We start from the raw sequence: 23,577 nt of genomic DNA, 5'->3' as shown, positions 1-23,577 counted from the left end.
TTTAGGGTATGAGCATGGGATTAGGAGCTTGGAAGTATCTGTTTTTGTGTGTTTATTTTGCTTATTTTGCACAGGAATGGTCGAGATAAATGCCCCACCGACAACAGTGTGCTACCTTTCTACACCAGAAATGAACTGCACATTTGAGGAGGCCACAGGGAGTGCTGGCTGGAACATGACCAGACACAATGAACGCTTCGAGCTCAATACTGGCACTGTGGTTCAATTACACACTAGCTGTGCAACAGAGATTTACAAATCTTGTGTTAAAGTTACGCTCCAAAAAGTGACCGGGATCTGGGAAGGCAAGTGTCACGCTGACAATGTTGAATATTACAAATTTTATTGGAAATTTTCTTTTTTGACTTGATCAAATCTCATAATTTGTGCACATTTTTCAGCTTCATATACATTCTGCCAATCTCACATTCTACGGGATACAGATATGATGATTATAAGCCATTCAAGTGCCCTGAATTCACCGTTTAATATCCGTCAGAGAGGCTGTAGCATCCAAATCTCAAGTGTATAATACCACAAGTTTGGTATTAAATTTGCCTTAAGCGGACTAAAAAAACATTTTAAAATTTCCATTAAACCACACAAGCATTCTGAGGTCAGTTCCTTTTCACTTATCCCTAAGGCTGGTTAATTTGGGCTGATGTGAACACAATTTCACTCAAATGTACAAATGAACCGAGCTGATCCTGTTCTGTTAGAGAGGTTGGACAATTCAAGTGGTCTTCTGATCAAGCTAAACACATGTACATGAACAACACAGAACAGACGCAAGTGCTAGTGCCCATACTCGCTGTCCATGCTCCACTTTTTTTTTACAGAAATACAAATTATGACCAATCACAAAACATAGAGTTGTAGGTGTGTCTCGATTACTTTATCCGGATTACCTTATGAACACTTAGCAAACCAAGGTTTAACACAACATCATGACAATATTCTGTCAATTGCTCCCTTCGTCAGAACACAATACAGGTATCAACAGAACTATTGCTAAGAGATTATTATTTAATAGTTTATTTGAATCCCAGTACAGTGGAAGGCATTTTTTTTAAAGGTTGCATTTGTAGTTTTACGTAATACTGTCTGAGTACTTTTCCAGCTTGAAATTGATTGGTTTTTCCTTTACAGAACATTTTTGGGACAGAATTCAGCAGTTTTGTTTGTCTTTAAGTGTTTTCAGACAATTTCAGACAAATGTGCCAGAGAAACATTTCTGACAGAAAGACACATTATCCACACAGCTTTAGAAATACAATGTAATATACATGCATGTTCCCTACAGGCATATATGAGTGTGGATTTATTGAAGGGTCGGTCAGGCATACAGCCAAAACTAAGCTGAATGTGGCACTCCTACCTGATGAGATCACCATGGAAATAAACCCCCTCACCGTGGTATGCCCAAACCACTCCGTGACCGTTTCTACCACCATCCGACAAACACCAGAGGCATATGCAGTCAAGTGCATGAACTGTCTTGTGTACACTTTAAAAAACAAAAGTAAGACAAACCTAAAATGTTTCTTCACATGTCATCTTCATTCCAGTATCGAAAACAAGATTTTCTTCAAATGATACGTTTCAACTGGCACTGGTCCTACACAACTCATGTAGACAACCTCTTTTCTTTTTTTTTTTTGTTACAGCGGAGAAAGATAACATTGTCTACACTTTTACATCTAACGTCAGTTGCCAGAAAACCACGAATGGGCAAAATACCACCATCATTTTTACAAACAAGAAGGGCCAAAATAAAACTGCATACGTGGTCATCCCAGTAATCTATCGTATGTGACTGTTGTCAGTTATTTGTGAATACGGTGCATTTAACCAGCTGTAATTCAGCTTGTCTTTAGTATAAAATTATATTGGATACCTTTGTTGTTTGAATTTCACTGATATTGCTTGCATTAACTAATAATTCCTTCGCTTTTTCTTGTTGTTTTTTTTTTTTCCAAGCTGATTCCCAATTTTGCGAGTCAGGAGAGGTAAATGGTGTGTCGTGGCCAAAAACCCCAGTGGGAGAGACAGTGGTTATTCGGAAATGTCCAGAGGGCAAGACTGGCTATTTATCACGTACTTGTGATACTGCTGCTAAATGGCAGAACGTGTTCTCCTCCTGTGTCAGCATAGAGCTGACTAAAGTCCTGGATTCAGCTGAGGTGAGTGTGGCTTTACTTGTTGTACTGAAACTTTTAAGGTCACGGACTTGATCAGACATGTATGTCAGAAATTAGTGACATTCACCTGAGTTACTATGTAACTCAAAGCAATCACTGGCAAACTTTGTTATACACAACCGCAAACAACAGTATAAATCAAGCTCAATCTCTTTGCTCTGACACTTTTTTATTTATTTATTTATTTTTTTTTTTACATATTTTTATTAGGAGGTAATGCACATTACAACAGAAATGTATATCCATTTCACATTGGGTATCACATCATCTCTGTATAACAAGTAACAGTACATATTGATACCATAGAAATATTGTGCATCTCGAAGAATTAAGAACAAGGCATACAGTCCACCTCCTAGGGTGTTTTTCTTAATTTGAAGACATCAGGAAGGTGGCATGAACAGTACACCACACAAGCGCAGTGTCTAATTTGAAAGTATTGGAAAAGATGAGAAGGTGGGAAATGAAATTCTCCTGAGAGATCTGTAAAGCTGCGAAAAATACCATCCTTGTAAAAGTCTTTAAAACATTTCAGGCCTTTATTATGCCATGCTAGGAAAGTTGGATGACATTACATAAGCTTAACCTTAGCATTAATGTGTGGTTTATACTTAGACCACGATGCCGTTCATTTAACCTCATGGTCTCCACCAAATGCTTCCAGAGTTGTACCCCGCCCACATGCTTTGTTGGCATCAAATGTAAAATTCATGTAATTTTCTTCTAAAATAATAAAACAGTTTTTATAAATAGATGTTGCCTGGTGTCCTAGTATTATTTAAAATGGGGTTGTAGACCTCCTCAAAATTTTAGGGAGGGGAACTTATTTGTATGTATTTTTTTATTTATTTATTTATTTTATGTTGTTGTTTTGTTTTGTTTCTAGAACTTCATCAAGGGACTAGGGGCTACCCAGGAGGTGGCCCTGAATATATTTGAAGGACTCAAGAACACCTCTGAATCGAACTCTACTGACGATGCAGATTCAGCCGATGTCAGCGCTTCCATCAATGTTCTGAATGTAATGTCTGAGGCATCAGCAACGATACAGTTGTCAGAGAGTGTCTTTCCTGTAAGTTGCTTTACTTTTATGTACCTTTATTTCATAAGGTCCTATATGGGGACATTGTTTATTTTTAATCCTCAGCATGTTTCATTGTTTCCTTTGTCCATGAAGATATTCTAGTTGTCATTTTATGACCAAAGGTATAGTATGGTCTAGTGTCAAATGAGTTGAATTGCTTTTCCACAAGTACATAATAGGAAACTGACTGACAAACCAAAATGATTTTTGTGACTGTAGTCCTTGTCTGTACCGCATTGTCCACAAGCACCTGATGCTCAGTAAACAAATTCTTCTAAAACTTAGCCAGCCTGTAGAACGGGAGAAGAACCCCGCTACACCGGGTTTGAAAAGGTTCAGAAAGTAAAGTAATCTGAAATAGCGTCACCGCTGTTCAACTACAAAGTGGACAAAAATAAATCCACTTGGTTAAAGCCATCAATTACTAAGACCATCTCTGATCAGCGACTAGGGTTATGCTTTTCTTCCCACATACATGTGTATATCTGTGTGACAGAATCAGGTTAGGTTGTCACAGCACAACGGTCTTATTGGTGAAGCCTCAAAAGATGGTTTAAAGTATTGGTCAACAGCAAGTTGGGGTTTAGGAAGCTCTGTCTGTACTAAAACTGTACATCATTCTCACATGTAGCTAAGGAAACCCTTCCACAGGTAGCCAACTGAGTAGATTTAAATGTTGTTTATTGGCTGCAAGATTTGTTTTAATGGCCTGTTTTTGTATGTGAATAGGCTTCAGTTATTTCCTTGTACTGTGCTGGCTGGAGAAGATTCTCAAGGAATACCGTTTCAGATAACTTGCTCAGCTTTCTAAAGTGTCTCTCAAATACAACTGAGTTTTGCACCACAATAATTCTGTTTAATTCTGTTTCAGAACTTAGTGAGTGCTGCAAGCAACATGTTGAACTCCAATTGGACCGATGTAAATGAAACAATTCGTCATAGTATGTCTTCAAAATACCTCGTGTCTATGGAGAATCTGGTGAAGAATGTCATGGTCGACAACAGCACTGGATTTAACAGTACAAACCTAGACCTCAGTTTCTGCTCAAGTAGCTCCTGCAATGTATCAGTGTTTGACATTGATGTGAGTCTGCAAAATACTACCGGATTGGTGAAAACCGTGGCTGTGAGAAATCTAATGGAGAAATTAAGGAACAACTTCCAAAATACTGACCCTAACCGCCTCTTATTATCAGCCACAATGCAGAACAGCAGTAATTCGTCCATACAAATTAAACTGAACTTTCCCAATGACCGGTTAATCACCACAGATGCACGCTGTGTCTTCTGGAACACCACGTCAAATGAGTGGTCGGATGCAGGATGTACAGCCAACCAGACTGATGTGAACTACACACTGTGTGAATGCAACCACCTGACTTCCTTCTCTGTCCTCATGTCCAGGAGCAACATACCTTCTCCCGAACTGGACATCATTACCTACGTAGGCCTTGGGGTGTCCATTTGCTCCTTGTTGATCTTTCTCATCATTGAGTTCATAGTGTGGTCAGCTGTGGTCAAGACCAATCTTTCGCATTTCCGTCACACAGCTTTGGTGAACATTGCCACTTTCCTTTTGCTTGCCGATGGCTGTTTCTTGGCTTCCGCCTCCGGTGAGGAACTCAGTGAAAACCTATGCCTAGCTTTCACTGTAGGCAAACACCTGTTTTTCTTAGCCAAGTTCTGTTGGATGCTGTGTCTGAGCGTCATGCTTGTCCACCAGCTCATCTTTGTCTTCAGTCCACTGAGGAAAAGAGTCTTTATGTTCCTCTCCAGCATTGTGGGCTACGTTTGCCCAATCCTGATTGTGGGGTCAAGCTATGTGTATTGTAAATACACCGACCAGCCCTACTATAATAAGAAATCATGTTGGCTGGTTTATGAAAAACTCTTGGTGGGCTCCATTCACGCTTTTATCCTCCCTGTGGGAACAGTAATTTTGACCAATCTCTTTTCCATGGTGGTCGTCATTGTTACTCTGATGAAGTCCTCGGTCCCTGACAACAGCAAGGCAGATGACAAGGAGACAGCCAAAAGCATAATTAAAGTGGTGGTCTTCCTAACACCTGTCTTTGGAGTAACATGGATTATTGGCTTCTTTCTGATTACAATGAACGACGAGGACCCAATGAGAGAAATTGTGAACTACAGTTTCACCATCCTGAACTCCTTCCAGGTAAAGCAACACTCATAGGAGATAGGTGTGGTTCAAAACTGATCAGCACTCACACACGCAACCTATCCATTAATTGTGTTAAATCAGAATCGCATATGCAAGAAATTGTATTTAGTCGGAGGCTTAGAGAGAAATCGATTTATAAGAGCAGTTTCATTAAAAATGTATTTTGTAGGAACTGGTGATGCCAAAGCCAAAAGACCTAAAGACTTAAAAGCTCATTAAGTAATATTTGTGTGCTGGACTGGTGGAACCTTGGTTGATATTGTACATTTCTGCAAACTATATTTAGTATAAATTATAAGAAAAAAGCCAGAAAATGTGGTATACATTTTTTTTTCCTCAAAATTATCTGCTTCTAAAAACAGTGTGAAACCTACCTCTTCATTTCTCTTGCAGGGTTTTTTCATTTTGATAACGGGGTGTTTTGCGGAGACGAAGGTAGGATTTTTATTTTGCCAACAATGGCTTGTGTCATTTTCAATTATTGTTATTTGCTAAATATCTCGCTGAAGTCTAATGGACATGAGATGTTTAGTGTTCAGCACAAAGCAGATTTATAATGTATTGTATCTGTGTTACCATTTTCAGGTCAGACAGGAACTGTTCAAGATCATAACGGTAGGTATAGTACACATGCGTACAATACACACATATATACAGTAACAATATGTTCAGGATTATATCTAAAGATGATTTAAACCTGCGTCATAACTCTTTTTCTATCTCCACCCAGGCAAAGTCAAAAGGAAAAAGTGAGAGTACCAAGAATTTGACTTCCACTATGTACACCAAAGACAAATGAGGACAAGGTCAATTTCACCAACAGACTATTTTTTATTTTTTACTTTCTGATTCCATTTGAGGCATCACCTGTGACACAACGTGCCAATATATGTGACATTTTAGGCATTTAGGTACAGTTAATTTAGTGTAAAGGCTGGAGTTTCTTTTTGGGATGTTTGCTTGAGATGCAGTTGCATCAGTGCACAAACACACAGGTTTTCTGTCATAAAACACACGGCATCTTGTTTGCATTGATCAAAACTGAGCAAAAACCATCGCACCACATTTGTTAACCAAACTAGATGACGGCCTTTTTGGTTCCACAAATAAATTAACAAACTAGGTTAACAAAATAAAACTGTTGGCAGGAAGTCTGTGTTCATTTGCATCATCAAGGAAAGTCGTAAAACTCTAACAGTAGTTCATAGTCATGCTGGCAGCTCTGTAGATTCCCCTAGTTGTGTTCTGCAGTTGTGTTTGCTGCTAACATCAATATGCTGTCAAGTTAATTTTTATCATATTCACTGGATTAATTTTACCCCATGATAGCACTTGATGAAAAGTTTTATTTTAGGTAGCTAAACCTATTGTATAGAAAGCTATTAGAGACAGTTCATCTTTAGGATAGACATCTATTTCTGTGACTTTCAGAACACTTTTACATTCCTAGATATAAATGTTTAATGAGGTGAAATCATGTATTGTCCATTACTTACGGCTAGGATCTATGGATGTGCCATGTAGACAGCCAGAGGCACACATCACAGCAGTGATGCTTTCACGAATGTGACTGTTAAATGTGTGGAATATATGTTTCTCTGTAACGCACCTAAGAAAACCTTAGGTAAAATTTCAGAATTACACTACTGATTTCATACATATGCTGTATAAGTTACTGAATGCAACAATGTTGAGCTGAATGTAAAAATATATTGGATTGCTCAAAATATCTCTTAATGTTTTGCAACACACTGACAGAGACACGCTCCCAGGCTTAGCATGACTAGAAATTCTTTATCACATCCCATTTTTTAGCAGTTCAAATGTTTCCTTCCTAGTCTTTTACTTAAGAAAATGAGCCTTGTTCTTAGTGTATTTCACCACTAATAAGATGCTGCACGCTTGCGCACTCTTTTGTGATCATAATGCACATTCTACAGTTTGTCGCAGCAATATCGAGCTCCAGTAAGCATAGTGTCTTTACAGGCTGTGCCAAGTCAAAGGTCAAATGGTTCTCAATTAACTTTGAACCCTGTGTAGGGACAAAACGTCTTTTGGTAGTTTGTGAATGTAGTCCAGGTTTTCAACACATTTATTTCTACTTTTCAAACTGTGAAGGTAGAAACAGCGGTTAATATGGGCGCAGCTGCGCTTGTATCCTACAGGAGAGTTTTCATTGTGTTATAGGACAGTTTCTAGGCAGCTGCACTGGTATAGCTGGTTGTCTATTAGATATAATAATGTTAACTATTAGAATGGAAGTTTTGATGATATTATGCATAGCCCCTATCATTGTCATTGTCCACAAATTAAACTGACAGTACATTACTATTATTTCTTTGGGCGTAGAGATGCTGCTGGACTGTGTAATACAGATAGAGAAATGTTACTGTATAGCTTTGCTGAGAGGTTTTAAATCTGCACTGACGGAAACACAAAAACTGTATAGGTGATCAGTGTAAATGTAAATGTGCACCATTTGACATGTACTATATAATAAGTATAATATATCTGTATAAGCACTGCATGTATCTCCAATATGCAATAAAATAAACGTGAGCAATTTTCAGTCTTTTATTGCTGATACATTTCAATCCAAATGTTCAGAATACATTCAGCATGGAAACACCAAACTTATACACAGAACCACTGTTGTTACAGTATGTACAGTATACGGTTTGACATTGTTTCCACTATAATCATTATAAAATGTGACTGTGACGGACTGAACGTACAGTTTTACTACATACATTTACTATATTTCATTATGCAAAACTGGGGATGTAATCCAAATTTTTTTTACATATTTTTATATATATTTCTTATAATTTTTTTCACATTGATGCGTGTATTCTAACTATAATGTCTACTTATTCTTATTGCCTTCATTGCTCTTTGTTCTGAACACCAGTACACTTTGAGTAGGAGCTGCTGTAACGAAAAGTAATTTCCCCCTGGGATCATTAAAGTAATTCTGATTCTGAAGCGTATGTGGAACATAAGTGTGCCTTGTAATATCTATCTATAAGTAATATCTGGAAGTGAGGACTTACATGAACCATTTAATAAATAGGCTACTAATATGTCCAGTGTTGCTCTGTTTGTGTTGGGAAGAAAGCAGCGGACTCGTTACTCCTGAGCTCTCCTGATGACTTTGAAAATGGCCAGCGTCAGGACTAAAGTTCCTGCTGTGCCACCAATCAGAGCTCCCAGAAGTCTTTCGTCTATTTTCGTGTTCTCACACCACTTACCAGTGTAGTAGGTGGCCTGGCTTGTTGCACACCTGGAAAGAAACAGACAGATCCTTTAAATATGAAATTGCTTTTAACCGTAATGTAGTGATATACTGTACATACAGCTAGACTTGCCCGTAGCCTTGTGTCCTAGTTTCTGTCATTTTAGGTAGTTTATATAATCCTGATGTAAGTTCAAGTGTCAAATTATCTGATGATTTTGATTTAGGGGGTGACATTATGATAACTACCAGTTTCCATGGCAACCACTCTATAGAGCTGTCCCATAGACATAGACAGTGAAAGTAGGAAAATTAAATAAATAAACAGTAAATAATCCATTTCGTTGTGACTACAGGAAATAGAACAGAGCACAGTATTTATTAAAAGAAAACGAGTCTGGAGGAAGTGTGGACGGGTCATTGATAACGAGACACTTTTGGACAGTACTGGGCAGTTCCAAACCTGCAAAATAGTGTCACCCATATCCCACAGAAAGTAGCATCAGTTTGGTCAATCAAAGGGAGTGGGGACATGTTGTCCATATTTATATACAGACTATGGACTATACCAACACTTGTGGCTACAACCAATTGATGATGTCTTATCAGTTTTTCTTTGGGTGCAACCTGTAGCTGTATGATCAAATGGGGATGTAAGGAGTTTCAGGGTCCGGTCCAGGTCATGGGCTTTTGCTTATGTTTCTGTGTTTGCTGATCAAAATTGGGTTGTGAACATGTATCATAAACCTTGTGGCAATTTTGAATGCATGTCTGTACACAAACTTCCACTGCAACAAGCTGACTTAGTTAATGAAGCTAAGTGTGTTTTTGAAGTGAGGATGTTAAATGAGTCCACAACTGTACGTACCTGCAAGAGGCTATCCCCCCACTCTCCACACACACACCTCCGTTAAAACACGGGTTAGAGTGACAGGGGTTGGCAGCACGTGCTTCCCTGTGTTTTGGAGCCTCCGGCTTAATTTCCAACTCACTGACGTCTTTCTCCACAGCAATGCCTTCGCTCGTTGGAGCCGGTTTGACAGGCACCTCGGTCTTAATCAAGTGGGTCAAATCTAATGAAACATCAGGTTAATATGGATGTTAATAAGAGTAATAGCCTGGTGTTGCCAGGTAAAGGAGTTAATATGCTCACCGTTGAAGTCACCCGTAATAATGAGATCATTGTTTTTGAGGAAGCTCCTCCTGTGCAACTGATTGTGAGAAATAAACGTGCTCCAGCCATAATCACGACTACGGTAGCACTTGCAGCTGTCATCCCACTCAGCTCCTGATGTGGCTGTAGGCTTGTTCCAGATGGCATCAGAATCTGTGGGGCAACATTGTTAAGGAAAGACTGAAATGAAATCTGCATATTTAAGGCTGAAATGAAGGTGTCAAAGTGCAAAGACAGATGCTCAGAATTCACAGGATTCTTCATGATAAACTTCGAAAAACTGGCTGCAATCATCTGCAATCAGACTAAATATAATTTGTATATAGTGTATACTGTATTATTTACTACACTAAGACAAATTCTTTGTATGTGTGAGCGTGCATGGAAATAAGTACGATTCAGATGTGACCCACAGAGAGTATCAGAGCTTTTTGGAGATGAACCACACAAACTGCGTAGGGCATGATGCGAGAGGAACAAGAGGGGATGTATGGTGGTCTGTGATGTTTTTGTTGCAATATAAGACATGGAAATACACCAATCAGGCATAACATTATGACCACTTTCCTAATATTGTGTAGGTCTCCCTTGTGCCTCAAAAACAGTTGTCACTCAACAGAGAATGGACATGGAGGGTATCCTGTGGTGTCTGGTAACAGGATGTTGTTAGTGGGGGTTTTTGGGTCCCATGGGTTGAGGAGAGGGGCCTCTGTGGATCATCCCACAGATACTTGATCAGTCTGGGATCTGGTGAATTTGGAGGCCAGCTCCAAACAGAACATTGTGTTGTCACAAGATGGTCAGTGTTATTTACTTCTCCTGTCAGTGGTCTCAGTGTTGTGGCTGATCAGTGTAAGGGCTTGAACAAGGTGTTTTTAAAGCAGCAGCTGATTTGGTGGGCAGTTTAAGGTCCAAGGACAACTTAAGATCCCAAGCTTGCCGAAAACCAGGTCTTTAGCAGCTGAACGTCCGACTATGCTCACTAGCTCATTGCCAGTGCTGTCTGTTGTTCAGTGTGGTGGGTTCATCCGAGATTTTTCAATCAAACCAATACATTTGTGGCCCGTAAAAGTAAAAAAAAAATCTCTGTAAAGCTGAATTCAACTGAAGAGCCAAATCATGCAACTCTTGTAATGTTATCTTGTAATGTCATGCAGTGTTCTTGTAATATTAAAATGTTGATTCGCAACAAAAGTCTCTGTACTACCTCACCACCACCAGTGGTACCTTTGGTGAGCTAACACATTCATCCTGCCAGTTAGCTTTCTATGCCCGCACTTGTGGTACCTGTGGTGAAGCTTCTCGTGGAGGACATCCTTAGTTTAACATCTGGATCCTGGTCCATGACAACAATGGTTGCTTGCCTGTTTTTGACTGGCCACTGCATCACTGCATCATTTTCCCCGCTGCAGAGGTGAAAGGTCATGCCAACATAGTCCGGGTAGTCGGCCGATCTTCCATTAGGGTAAATACTCATACCAAATGAGTAGCCCTCCGAGTTGTAGAAGCATTTGCTTCTAAGTGGATGGCCAAAAGGAGTGGTGGCGAGAACAGCGGTGATGTTGCGGATTTGCCATACAGCACTGGGGCAAACTGTCTCAGTGAGAGTGATGTCGTCGATTAAGATGGCACCTGAGGAGGTGGTTGAACTTCTGATGCCTTGAAAGAAATAGCGGAACTTCTTTGTCACCTTGAGAGTGACGTGGGTTATTTTCCAGGCGTCATCCCCATCACCTGAGAGACAGAAAGTAAGTGGTTAACTAGCCTACTTGAATCACACCATGAACTAGAGATCGACCAATATATCGGCTGGCCGATATATCGGGCCGATATTTCTGTTTTTTACTGGTATCAGTATTGGCCAATACGCGGGTGCATTCACCTGTACACACACACACACACACACACACACACACACACACACTCACACACATATATATATTTTTTATTATTATTTATTTATTTATTTAAAGACAGAGATGCTGCATACCCATGTAGCCCATGCAGAGTTTGCTAGCTGATATTTTGTCCTCTCTCTGGTAAACTAATAGTGCAGGTTGTCAATCAACCACTGTCCACAGTTTAGATTGGAGCTGTTGTGTGGTTGTTAAGCTGTTTAGCTCTTCCCCTAGAATTCTTTGAGTTCAATAAATGTTTATGTTTTTGGTTAAATTGACACTTGTAACATTCATTACTGTTATTTTTACCATGTAAATGGAGGGAGAAAAAGCAGACTCAGAAAAATCGCCAGCACGTAGGCTATTGGCCATTGCCCAGTGCTGATGTAATCTGTCTTTAGACCAGCCACAACATAGAAAGACAGGAATACAAACTCAGGAACAAAAAAAAAAAAAAGATTTTCAGTCTTATACCTGTAATAGTATAGATCTTCTTGACATTGCGTACAGTCCCTGTCCCGTCATCAGTTCTGATCCATATCACAAGTTTGTCCCCAGCTGCTCCAGTCATCTTATAGAAGAACTGCAGGCACTGCTCGTCTCTCTTTGGATAGAGGATTCGTGACTCCAGCAAGGCGCTACTACCAGCTGCACCAGAAGAGGTATCGAACTTCATGAAGTAACCGGAATCTTTAAAGAGAAACGTGGCCATGAGTATACGTTTCAGTTACTGAGTTGTACATAATATTACTCATATCTCACTGCAACAGTATTTAGTAACAAAAGTAACCAATACCTGTGCTTTTTATTACTATAAGACCTTTGCACTCCAAAATTTTCTACGTACCTCTGCAGCGACCTGCCAGGGTGTGATCAGCATCTGCTGGACTGCTCAGTGTCTGGATCCAGTCTGCGTTGTCCTCCTCGTTCTGAATCATTCCACAGATGTTAATCAGCTCAAATGAGCACTGGTCCAGGAGAGTGTGTGTGTTTGCTGCAAAAGAAAACTTATCAGCAGCCAGCCCACAAAACAGAAAGCACTACCTATCCATACAAATGTTAACCGTAGTTCACTAGACACAATAACAAAAGTAAAAGAAGCAGCTCTATATTGTGTCTGCGTCCAAACACATTTCAGTCAGCTGCACACTCAAAAAGCCTCCTCCTTTCAGCTAGTCCTTTGGCGGAGCTGCATCTGCTGTTAATTTTTAAAAACTTATAAATTGTAAGTAACTTATTCCCCAGTGTAAACAGTTAATGATTTAGTCAGAAAGAAGTAGTCACCACTTCTTATTACTAACTATTACAACTGTAGGATAGATACAACACTGGTTGTAATTAACAGAAAGACACAATAAGTCACTTTACACCAAACTGTGCCTTAAGGCAGCATTGAAGGACTCTGTTTAAAAGAAACAATAAGCATAGTTTTTTACCACAATGGTGATGGATTTCTGAAAATATGACACATTATCACAACATGTTTGTGTCAAGTGGCTTTTTATGCGTTCGTGGTGGACCAATGTTGTATGGACCAACATTAACAGGGGTCTGGTCTCCCACCATTGCTCGTAAACATTTAGTCTTCTTTTTACCACCCGCTAACCCTTGAGAATATTTTGCTCTTCAACAGCTAAATGTTTAGTTGTGTTCATTTGCTAGATTGCCATGTGGTAGTGGTAGGTGGCTTTAGTAGAACTTATTTATCTGACTTTTCTTCCAACTGTGGCTGGTTATATAGTTGGGAAGAGCAAATTCAAAACTCCAAACACAGACCAAAAATCTGAAAAGTGTTACAACGTTAGGTGGTGATTGTTTGTGGGTTAGGGTTACCTAGGTTTGAGCCAGTGAAAATACTGTGCAGCTCTAAGAACATTTTTACATTTCTGGTGTTACAACTTCTTCTTCAGCAGTTTGCTTACACCAACACGTAACATGATTTGTCTTTTGAGTAAGGTAATAGTGACCCATTGCCACATTCATTTGCCAAATGTATGACATTAACCAGGTACCAGAGTAACCTTTATGCAGTCAGCAGGGGGAAACACTCACCACAGTCATACATGCGGTTGAGTCTTGTGATGTCTTCGGCGCTGAAATCCAGCCTCTGGCCAATAACCTCATTAAAGAACGGTATGGTGGTGGTGATTGTGGGGATGCTTTCATTCTTGTTGAAGGAAAGCGGTCTGTAGTGCATGATGGACTCATAATCATATGGCGTGTTCATATCAGTGATGAAGTCATCCTCATACTTATTGAAATTGTGCTCCATCCCTGTGGGGTCAGAGAACGTAACATTAACGTGTGTGTGTGACTGTATATGGACCTTATCCATCCATGAAATCACCAAAGCCCACCAAAAACACATCTGTAACAGTATCTAATATATTCGAGGCATGTTTTAAGTTAAGTGATGACACTGATGAAACTGTCTCAGTTTTGTGTTTTGTGCTACACTCTTATTCAGACCAAATACATCCGTTGTTTGTATATGAGTTAAATAAAATTAATACAGTTATAATGCCTCACCTTTTGTTGCAAACTTAGAATTATTTTTAGCTCGTCTAGACCGACAACTGCCTTCATCTACAATTCAGTAAATGTAACACTTTTGCATTGGTTGGTTGATAGGCTTCTCATTGAGGACTCTACACGCAGTCATCTTTAACAAAGGTGAAATAACTGGGACCCACCTTCTACGATCTGGTCCCACCAGATTTTAACGTAGTCGTCTCTGTCCGAACGAGACTGCTCATGATAGAAGCCCAGAGCGTGGAGAAGCTCGTGCTCCACAACGGCCTTACTGTCACACCTGGCCCCGATGGACACATTCTGGCCCGTTTTATCATCTCCAACATATGACCAGCAGCTGAACAGTTGAAATGAAAAAATAAATAAATAAAATCAGCCTGAATAAATCATGTCATTGTTATTATTTTGAGCTTTAAATAGCATCCCATCGCATTTCCTAATCTTTGGTTAAGGGACATCACGATGTTTAAGTAGGCTGATATGAAGTGCTTATCCATAAGTTAGTATCAGTTTCATTGTATGATAGATTTTGTATGTTATCGCGGTTTTACCTTCATGGTACACAGTCCTTTCCAATGGGTAACTGAAGCTGTTATGTTACTCTCCTTTAAAGCAACTAAACACCACCAATCAAGGCAGTGGTAGACTAGGAATGTATGTAATCTACGTGGTATAATGAAAAAGAAATGAAAGCAGTAAAGCTGTTTCATATTGATCGTAAGTTCCTCTTAATGATTTTTAAAGCTCTTAATGGTCTTGGTCCTAATATTTATGTGATTTGCTTTTAACATTATGAGCCCTCTAGAACTCTCAGGTCTTCAGGCAGCGTCCTTTTAACTACTCCAAACTTTTTAACCAAAACATATGGTGAGGCCTCCTTTTACCGTTATGGTTCCCGCTTGTGGACCAGTCTGCCTGAGGACCTGAGGAGACAATGTGGACGTTTTTAAAAGCAAACTAAAGACCTACCTTTTTGTATTTTATTTACCTTTTAGTCTGGTTATTTATTGAATTTTGTTTATTTTATCGTTTTCTGTTTTTTAGTCTGACTTTTAACTTAATTTTACTTTTGTTTTTTAAATTATTTTTACCCTTAAGTCTCGTTACTATATTATTTATTTATTTAGTATTTTATCTTTTTAGTCTGACTTTTAACTCATTTTAACTTAACTCATTTTATTTATTTATTTTTTTTACATTTATAGTTGATTAATTGAATTGTATTTATTTATATCCTTTAGACCATTACTAAATTATAGTTATAATGTATACAGTTATTTTTATGTCTGTAGTGTGTCCTCAACTTCAAGGTGGTGGTGTTCTTAATTCCTCAGTGTTTTTAAATTTTCGTGTGTGTGCCTGTGTGTTTACATACCTGTGTGGTCTCTTGGGTCTATTGTATTTGTTTTTTTTTTTTATGAAAGCACTTTGGGCTGCATCTTTTGTATGAAAATTGCTTTATGAATAAAGTTTGATTGTTTGACAAACAGATAGATATATTGATTAATTGATTGATATTGCAAATATACCACACATTTAAACTAAGACTGACTGTTTTAGGTGAAAAAAAAAAAATCCATTCATGGTGGTTCATTCCTTCTATGTAGGCACTCATCTACTCCTCCAAACTGGGGTGTACAGCCCACCATCCACTGCAATTAATACACTGAAAATCGTTACTTGTCTCATGCTGTCCCCCTTCAAATAAACTGAACTTTTATGACTCAAGTATGATGACTTATCAGGCCCAAGGCCCATGAAGTTGAGCAAGAGCAGAGATCGCGCCTGAGTCAGGGTGGTGCGCTGCAGCTCACCCAGACAGCTTGGTAAATGAGATGTAAGTGGTTTCTCCCTCATAGGGCTTGAAGTCCACACAGGATCTCAAACGGTACTCTTCAAACGCCTGTAAGATCACACCTTTGGCATTCAGCTCTAAAGCAAGAGTAAACAATTTCTAAATCAGTACACGTTCATCCACATATGCGTTGGTAAAAATGTATTCCGTCATGCACAGTGTACCTAAAGAATCCATCAGGATGTAAGGGATGGGAAACGTCCATCTTCTTGTTTGATCGAGGATTCCATTTCTGCTGGGCTGCAGGACACGTTGACAGAATTCAGTTCTTGACTTTTGGTTGTTGACAAGTACAGTTTCGACTCTGCATACTTACATTACCAGCAATGTCTCCCTCAAACAGATGATTCAACCCTAAAAATGTGCACAGAGCATTTTTTTAAAAAACAAAACTAAACAAAACAAAACATGAATATCCAGAAATCAGTACAGTGTATCAGCGTCAGATAGGGCTAAAACACCATACCTCTGTTGATGTCAGGTATGTCGTCTCTCAGTTCACCTGCATCTGCATCATTACCTGGAGGATAAACTTAATATTAAAATTAAAGAAAAGAAAAGAAAAGAAAAGAAAAGAAAAGAAAAGAAAGGAAAAGAAAGAGCTTGTGCATGTTGTCAGAAAAAGTTAAAAGAAACCAACCGGTAGGCGTCGGAAGAGCTTGCACCTAGCACACAAGAGATTCATCATAAGTCAAACTATCAGCAGGGACGTTACCTTTCCCATTTCTCTGAATTCTTAAAAGATTCCCTACCTTCAAAACCGCAACGACCGCAATCAGAGCCGCAATTTTCTTCAAACAGTCTCCAGAGCCCATGTCTCTATTCACACAGAATCGTGTTTCTGTGATGCCACTGTAAACATGCCCATAAAGACAGCAGCCTGAGAAGAACTTTGATCAGGATTACAGTTTTTAATGGATAACTGCCATTTCACACGTGTCACACTTCAGACTGAGTGACACAGGCTGAAGTAAAGGTCCATAAACCTGGTGATTATGGTGTTTATTAGATTTTCCTTATCTTATCTTCCTGTTATGCATGATCTGTCAACACAGCTGATTCTGGTGATATTAAAGAAGCAATGTAATGATTATTGCACCTACAGTATATAAAGTTCAGGGACTAACGCAACACAGGTTTTGAAAACAATAGTCAAAAATTAAGCAGTCTCAGCAGCCAAGGCTTTTATATAAAGCTAGGGCAGATTTCTAAGAAGATGATGCCTCCAGCCTTAGTGTAATTCTGTCTACTTAACGCTGAGTTGCAATTTAATGGTCATAACTTTGATTGATCTTAAAAGCTGGTTGGAGGTGGTGATACATGTCTACAGTAGACCCTACATTTCCCATGATACAACGTTCTTTTTGGTAGAACCTGATGACACTATCAGGATTCTGTCTTCATGGGTGACTCCTCTAGAGCCACAGACAGCATTACAAACAAACATTCCTCAGAGATTTTGGTCCATTATTGACATGATAGCATCACAAAGTTGCTGCAGATTTGTTGGCTGCATGTCTATGATCCAAATCTCCTGCTCTACTGGATTGAGATCTGGTGACTAGGGAGGCTATTGGAGTGCAGTGAACTCATTGTCATGTTTGAGATGATATGAGCTTTGTAACATGATGCATTATCCTGCTGGAAGTAGTCGTCAGAAGATGGTACACTGTGGTCATAAAGAGATGGACATGGGCAGCAACAATACTCAGGCAGGCTGTGATATTTAAACCATGCTCAGTTTGTTCTAAGGGGTCCAAAGTGTGCCAAGAAAATATCCCAAACGTCGTTACACCACCACCACCAGCCTGAACTGTTGATACAAGGCAGGATGGATCCATGCTTTCATGTTGTGGTCTTCTGCTGCTTCAAGGTTGGACGTGATGTGCATTTAGAGATGGTATTCTATATTCCTTGGTTGTAACCAGTGGTTCTTTGAGTTACTGTTGTCTTTCTATCATCTCCAACCAGTCTGCCCATTCTCCTCTGACCTCTCACATCAACAAAGCATTTTTATCCACACAACTGTCGCTCACTGGATATTTTCTCTTTTTCGGACCATTCTCTGTAAACCCTAGAGATGGTTTTGTGTGAAAATCCCAGTAGATCAGCAGTTTCTAAAATACTCAGACCAGCCCGTCCGGCACCAACAACCATACCACGTTCAAAGTCACTTAAATCCCCTTTCTTTCCCATTCTGATGTTCGGTTTGAACTTCAGCAAGTTGTCTTGATCACCTCTACTTGCCTAAATGCACTGAATTGCAGCCATGTGATTTGCTGATTAGTTATTTGTGTTAGCAAGCAATTGAACAGTTGTACCTAACGAAGTGGCCAGTGAGTGTAGATGTAAATTATACTCTGTGTGATGGCCACATCGATCATTATGTGTTGGTGTTCCTTAAGTTCATGTTGGTTAAAGTTGCATTCATCCAGTCAAATTTAATAAATGGAAAGGTGCACATAAAACACCCACATGGTGACTGCCATGTATGCAAAACAACAACAATAAAAAATAAAAAAAACACTGACAAATGAACACATGCTTGTTCGCTGTTCGAGTTTAATTTAATAACTTTAATTAAGACAGTACTTCAGTGATAACACAATTCAAAGCTAGTGCATACTTTTAAGAACATATATGTTATGTACATATTTTTATACTAAATATAACCAAACATGTTTTATTTTGCATCTTATTGTGATACTGCAGTGTTTGTCCATTCTTTCTTCATCTTCAGAGTTTTCTCATCACGTTCACTTCATGTGCTGCATTCCTTTCTAAACAGAAATGAAACAAAGAATACACATAATTATGTGATGCTATCTTGCCAAGTGAAACAGAAACATGTCGGATGTCTTACCTTTGGTTCATGGCAGAAGTCTGCGTGACTTTACCCGGAAATGGGAACTTCAGTCTTGATTAGTGATGTTATGTCTGTGGGCACACGAACATTTTATGACCTGTCTGCTCACTGGCCACAGATCATTTGAATGTCTCTGAAAACACCAAACATTTTCACATACGGCATGGCCCACTAACCCTCAAAGTCGACGAAGATAATGAGATCGTCGTTCTTGAGGTAGTTGCGCCTCCTCAGGTCAAAGTGCTTGATGAAGTTCCTCCAACCCCACGATGTGCCTCTGTAGCAATCACAGGAGGAGTCATAACTCCCCACATTCGAGGGATTGTCCCAAAGTAGCTTTCCATCTGACACTAGAGGAAACAGAAGGGCAGAATCACTAAGTGAGGAGACAGTGTAGACCACAAACAGCAGCCATGTTGCGCACTCATGTTGCTGAAAACTGGTGTAGATACAGCCTTATGGTTCAAAATGCAAGGTAAATATTAGAGGGTGATTTTGACATGAAGGCTGGTCCATCTGACATGATCCAAAGGTTTTCTTTAGTTCTTACAGAAATGTACAGAAGACATTTATATGGTTTGTTGGGTCAGCTAAACACGAATAAGCACAGATGGTCCAGTATTGTGTCATCATAGTGCACTGTTCTTATTCTAATCCCTCTGGCCACAAAATGTACTTACTACTCATGTCAGTGGTGAGACTGCGAGCAGAGGACATCCTCAGCTTAATGTCTGGGTCTTGGTCCATCACCACCAACGTGGCCTGTCTGTTTACAGCTGGCCACTGCATCACCATGTCATTCTCCCCGCTGGCCAGGTGAAAGTACAGGCCGACGTAGTTCCCCGTATAATCACTGTAACTTGACAAGGGCATAATGCGGACACCGTAACCGTAGCCTTCAGGGCTGTAGAAACGAGGACTGTCAATAACAGTGGTGCTGTCAGCTGTTTCCATGATCTTGGAGAAGTTCTGGATCCTCCACACAGCGTTGGGGCAGCGCGTCTCGGTCAGGCTGATGTCGTCAATGTAGATGCCACCAGCTGAGCCAGAGGGGTCACCACGCACAGCTTGGAAAGCGTAGCGGAATTTCACTCCTTCTTCTAATGGGACGTGGGCGATCTTCCATGTATGGTCAGAATCCGCTGTGTAAGAAGGAAAGGGATCCGACAACAAATCTTTTAACCTTTAACTTCTCTTATATCAGGCCTTAAATTTATAGCCAGAAAACAAATAGCTTGGCTTAGCGTAGCATAAAGACTAGAAGATGATGAAGGGAAAGCTTGAACCAAAATCAGTTTAGGTTAACCGACCCTGCAAAGAAAATGATCCAGTGTGTAACACTGAGTATTATGAAATATACAACTCATCGGTTGTGCTTAGCTTAGCATAAACATTGGAAGAAAAAGGTAGGGGAAAAGGAACGGAAGGGTCATGAGGAACCTTCACTGTTCAAAACTTTCCCATGACAGTGCTTGAGTGCTTGTAAGAAGCTCTTAAATATCAACACATTTCATAATTGTGCAGTTTTATGTTTCAGGATGTCTACAAACAACTTGATTTGAATATCACTATCGGCCACCGAACAGCTAAACAAATCTTCGAATGAATATTTGCCTTTAACCTAAGCTGTGTGTTCAGGTATTTGATGGAAAATTCCCGGCATTCACTGTGAAAAATGTACCCTGCATAGACGTGCCCTTTAAACAAATACCATAAAATGTGTGTATTTTCTTCACTCTGCGAACGGTTCCTGTGCCATCATCCTCTTTGACCCAGATCACCAGCCTGTCCTTGGAGCTACCGGTCATCTTGTAGAAGAACTGCAGACACTGAAGCTTCCTCTTGGGGTAGAGGGTTCGGGATTCCAGCAGAGCAGACTCTTCGGGCTTCCCGGTCTTAGTATTAAAGTGCATGAAGTAACCAGCATCTTGAAAAAAAACAAAAACAAAACATTCTCTTTAAATATTGCTCTTTTTTTCTCGCTTTGTCTGCCAGTAAATGGTATTTCAATAAGGAACATTCCTCAGCTCTGACCTGTGCACTTTCCTAGGATTGTGTGATCCTCAGCACCCGCACTGCTCTTGGTATGTATCCAGTCAGCATCATCAGATGAGGTCTGGATCATCCCACAGATGCTGGCATACTCAAAAGTACACTGATCCAGCAGGGTGAGCGGGCCAGCTATGGAGGAAGAGAGGGGGATTTGGAGGTTTATCGAACAATTCTCACACTATCAGCTGTTAAGAAACTGGTCAAACAATAAAGGTCACCCTGGCAAGATATACGTACAACAGTTGTACATCCGGTTGAGCCTCAGAGTGTCCTTCTCACTGAAGTCGAGGTACTGGCCAATGATGTTGTAGAACTCTGGGATTTTGGTGGTGATAGTGGGGATGGATTCGTTCTTATTGAAGGAGAACGGCCTGTAATGCATCACAGACTCATAGTCGTATGCCGTGTTTTGATCAGTGATGAAGTCATCGTTGTATTTGTTGAAATTGTGTTCAAGTCCTGCAAGGGAATTTCCAGTATTTAAGTAACCACAGAAAGGTGGTGATAAGATGGATAGTCATTCAGCAGGTTATCATTTCTGTGATAAAAAATACTTTTACAGAGCATGAAAGGAAACGATGCAGGATCAAGCTGCTAGACAGACCTGGCGTAACCTGGTCCAGCCAGATGTCGACGTAGTCGTCCCTGTCCGTGCGCGACTGCTCATGGTAAAACCCCAGAGCGTGGAGCAGCTCGTGCTCAATCACCGCCTTGTGGTCACAGCCTCTCCCCAAAGACAAGATCTGACCATTCTCCTGGACGCCAACGCTGGAGAAGCACCTATGACAGCACAGTGATGACATAGCGACAGTTGGTTGTCTTGACAAAGCTTCATCCAGAGCTACTGAGGAAATAGACCAACGGTAAACAAGTCGCAAAGCACTTGAACTAAAGTACGTACGTTGATTGCCCCCTCAGGACAACATAAGGTCCTGAAGAAAGAGTTCCAGGACTATGGAAATGAATTATCTTTCTGTAAAGTATTTGAATATGTGGTACACAGTAGATGCAACAAGAGGTGCAGTAGTTGTAAACACCTAATACCAGTTCAATGTCAGAAGTGAATAGTTAATCAAACTGAAACCATTAACACAAAGTCACATATTGCTTTAGTTCACCAGATAGCATGAACTTGAACGCAGAGACTGAAGGTGAGTTGTGAGGTTTTTTTTTTTGCTTGTTTTACAGCTAGTGACACAAAAGTGGAAGTCTTGCCATACCCTCCTCTCTTGACAAACTTGATGAAGGTCTTCTCTCCTTCGTAAGGTTTGAAGTCGATGCAAGACTTGAGCCGATACATTTCAAACGCCTGGTGGACGCAGCCTTTGGCATTCAGATCTGGGGAGCGTGACAAACAACAATGGATGTATATATATATGTGTGTATATATATATATGTGTGTGTGTGTGCGTGTGTGTGTGTGACGCATACTAAAGCGACTCACCCAAGTCATCACCCAGGATGTAAGGGATGGGAAACTTCCATCTGTATCTCTTGTCAATCAGGGCATTTTTTCCTTCTTGCTGTAGCATGCACAAGGTGTTTAAACATGACTCTAAATAACTGTGATTTTAATGCCCAATCAATGCACAAATACACACAAAAAAACATTATTTAAGATACATATTGCACTTATCAACAAATTCTTAACAGAGATCATCTAAAAGATTCCCTTTAATTACAACTTACAGGAATCAAAATGTCCCCTTCAAAGAGGCTGTCGTCTGAATCTGCAGCATAAGTGAGAACAGGGTTAATTATCCAGTTACTCGACATTTTACACATTTCCACATTAGTGCGTGGATTATGTAGCAATGCAGCTTTGCAGCTCACCCTTGTTTAGGATGGGATTCTCATCTTCACCATTCTCATACACCTCTGTAATAAAGACAGACAAAGCTAGCTGTCACATTTCTTTCTTTCACAACTTTGACGTCTTGTAGCAAAGATTCACTTATGACCTACCGTGTACCTTAGTTGAAACTGGTATCTGCATGAAGCAAAATCAATGTCAGTCCAAGTGCAGTTCAGGGAAATGATGCTAACTGTAAAAGATGAATACTCACTGCGTATGAAGTGGCCAGAGCCACCAGTCCAAACAATAACAGTGCTCTCTCCATCATCATGCAGAAAATCACCAGGTAAACGTCTCTTCGATGCTTTACACGCAGACAAGATACGACCTTTAGAACTGGATGAGGTTTATGTTGGCTATAAAGAGTAACTTAAGGACTTTGACTGAAAGCTGTTACTGATTGGTTGGCATTTTGTGCACAAGGTTGCAGTGCCATGCACTTTTTGACACTACCCCTGTCTGTTATCTGATAAATAAGGTTTGAGATTGACCCTAAAGTCAGCTCAACAGCCTCTAACCAGCTCAAGGTTGTCTATGATACAGTAAGCCAAAGGATAATTTTATATGCGATTGAGTCAAAGGTCATGGGAAAAAAAGACAGAAGCCCTCTCTGAATAGTTTATAAGCTCACCCCAAGCTTGCT

The 23,577-nt window shown here is 39.9% G+C and overlaps 3 protein-coding genes across 3 annotated transcripts; 1 reads left to right on the top strand and 2 right to left on the bottom strand.

The window, feature by feature from the left end:
• The first annotated feature begins 40 nt into the window (after positions 1 to 40).
• Positions 41 to 8,030, top strand: adgrf3b (adhesion G protein-coupled receptor F3b). Its single transcript, XM_047574384.1, has 8 exons — positions 41 to 305; positions 1,304 to 1,522; positions 1,981 to 2,183; positions 3,088 to 3,273; positions 4,157 to 5,461; positions 5,861 to 5,902; positions 6,053 to 6,082; positions 6,198 to 8,030. Exons 1-8 carry the CDS (start codon positions 77 to 79, stop codon positions 6,264 to 6,266), a joined length of 2,283 nt encoding a protein of 760 aa, XP_047430340.1. The 5' UTR covers positions 41 to 76; the 3' UTR covers positions 6,267 to 8,030.
• On the bottom strand, positions 8,028 to 17,051 carry mep1a.2 (meprin A, alpha (PABA peptide hydrolase), tandem duplicate 2). Its single transcript, XM_047574531.1, has 14 exons — positions 16,914 to 17,051; positions 16,802 to 16,826; positions 16,628 to 16,681; positions 16,478 to 16,515; positions 16,326 to 16,401; positions 16,121 to 16,238; positions 14,468 to 14,643; positions 13,827 to 14,048; positions 12,622 to 12,768; positions 12,249 to 12,464; positions 11,164 to 11,610; positions 9,856 to 10,029; positions 9,571 to 9,775; positions 8,028 to 8,750 (listed from the first exon to the last, which is right to left on the bottom strand). The coding sequence occupies exons 1-14, from the start codon at positions 16,974 to 16,976 to the stop codon at positions 8,597 to 8,599; spliced, it is 2,115 nt and encodes a 704-aa protein (XP_047430487.1). The 5' UTR covers positions 16,977 to 17,051; the 3' UTR covers positions 8,028 to 8,596.
• Positions 17,052 to 18,706: 1,655 nt separating this feature from the next.
• mep1a.1 (meprin A, alpha (PABA peptide hydrolase), tandem duplicate 1) lies at positions 18,707 to 23,274 on the bottom strand. Its single transcript, XM_047573794.1, has 14 exons — positions 23,146 to 23,274; positions 23,045 to 23,069; positions 22,913 to 22,957; positions 22,769 to 22,809; positions 22,524 to 22,602; positions 22,300 to 22,417; positions 21,684 to 21,859; positions 21,317 to 21,538; positions 21,062 to 21,208; positions 20,739 to 20,954; positions 19,708 to 20,169; positions 19,204 to 19,377; positions 19,025 to 19,098; positions 18,707 to 18,941 (listed from the first exon to the last, which is right to left on the bottom strand). The coding sequence occupies exons 1-13, from the start codon at positions 23,203 to 23,205 to the stop codon at positions 19,055 to 19,057; spliced, it is 1,809 nt and encodes a 602-aa protein (XP_047429750.1). The 5' UTR covers positions 23,206 to 23,274; the 3' UTR covers positions 18,707 to 18,941; positions 19,025 to 19,054.
• Between the last annotated feature and the right edge of the window lie 303 nt (positions 23,275 to 23,577).

This window comes from Mugil cephalus, chromosome 21, assembly GCF_022458985.1.
Source record: "Mugil cephalus isolate CIBA_MC_2020 chromosome 21, CIBA_Mcephalus_1.1, whole genome shotgun sequence".
Lineage (NCBI taxonomy): Eukaryota > Metazoa > Chordata > Actinopteri > Mugiliformes > Mugilidae > Mugil > Mugil cephalus.
Note: the sequence above shows the minus strand (reverse complement) of the source record. Positions and strands in the feature narration are given on the sequence as shown.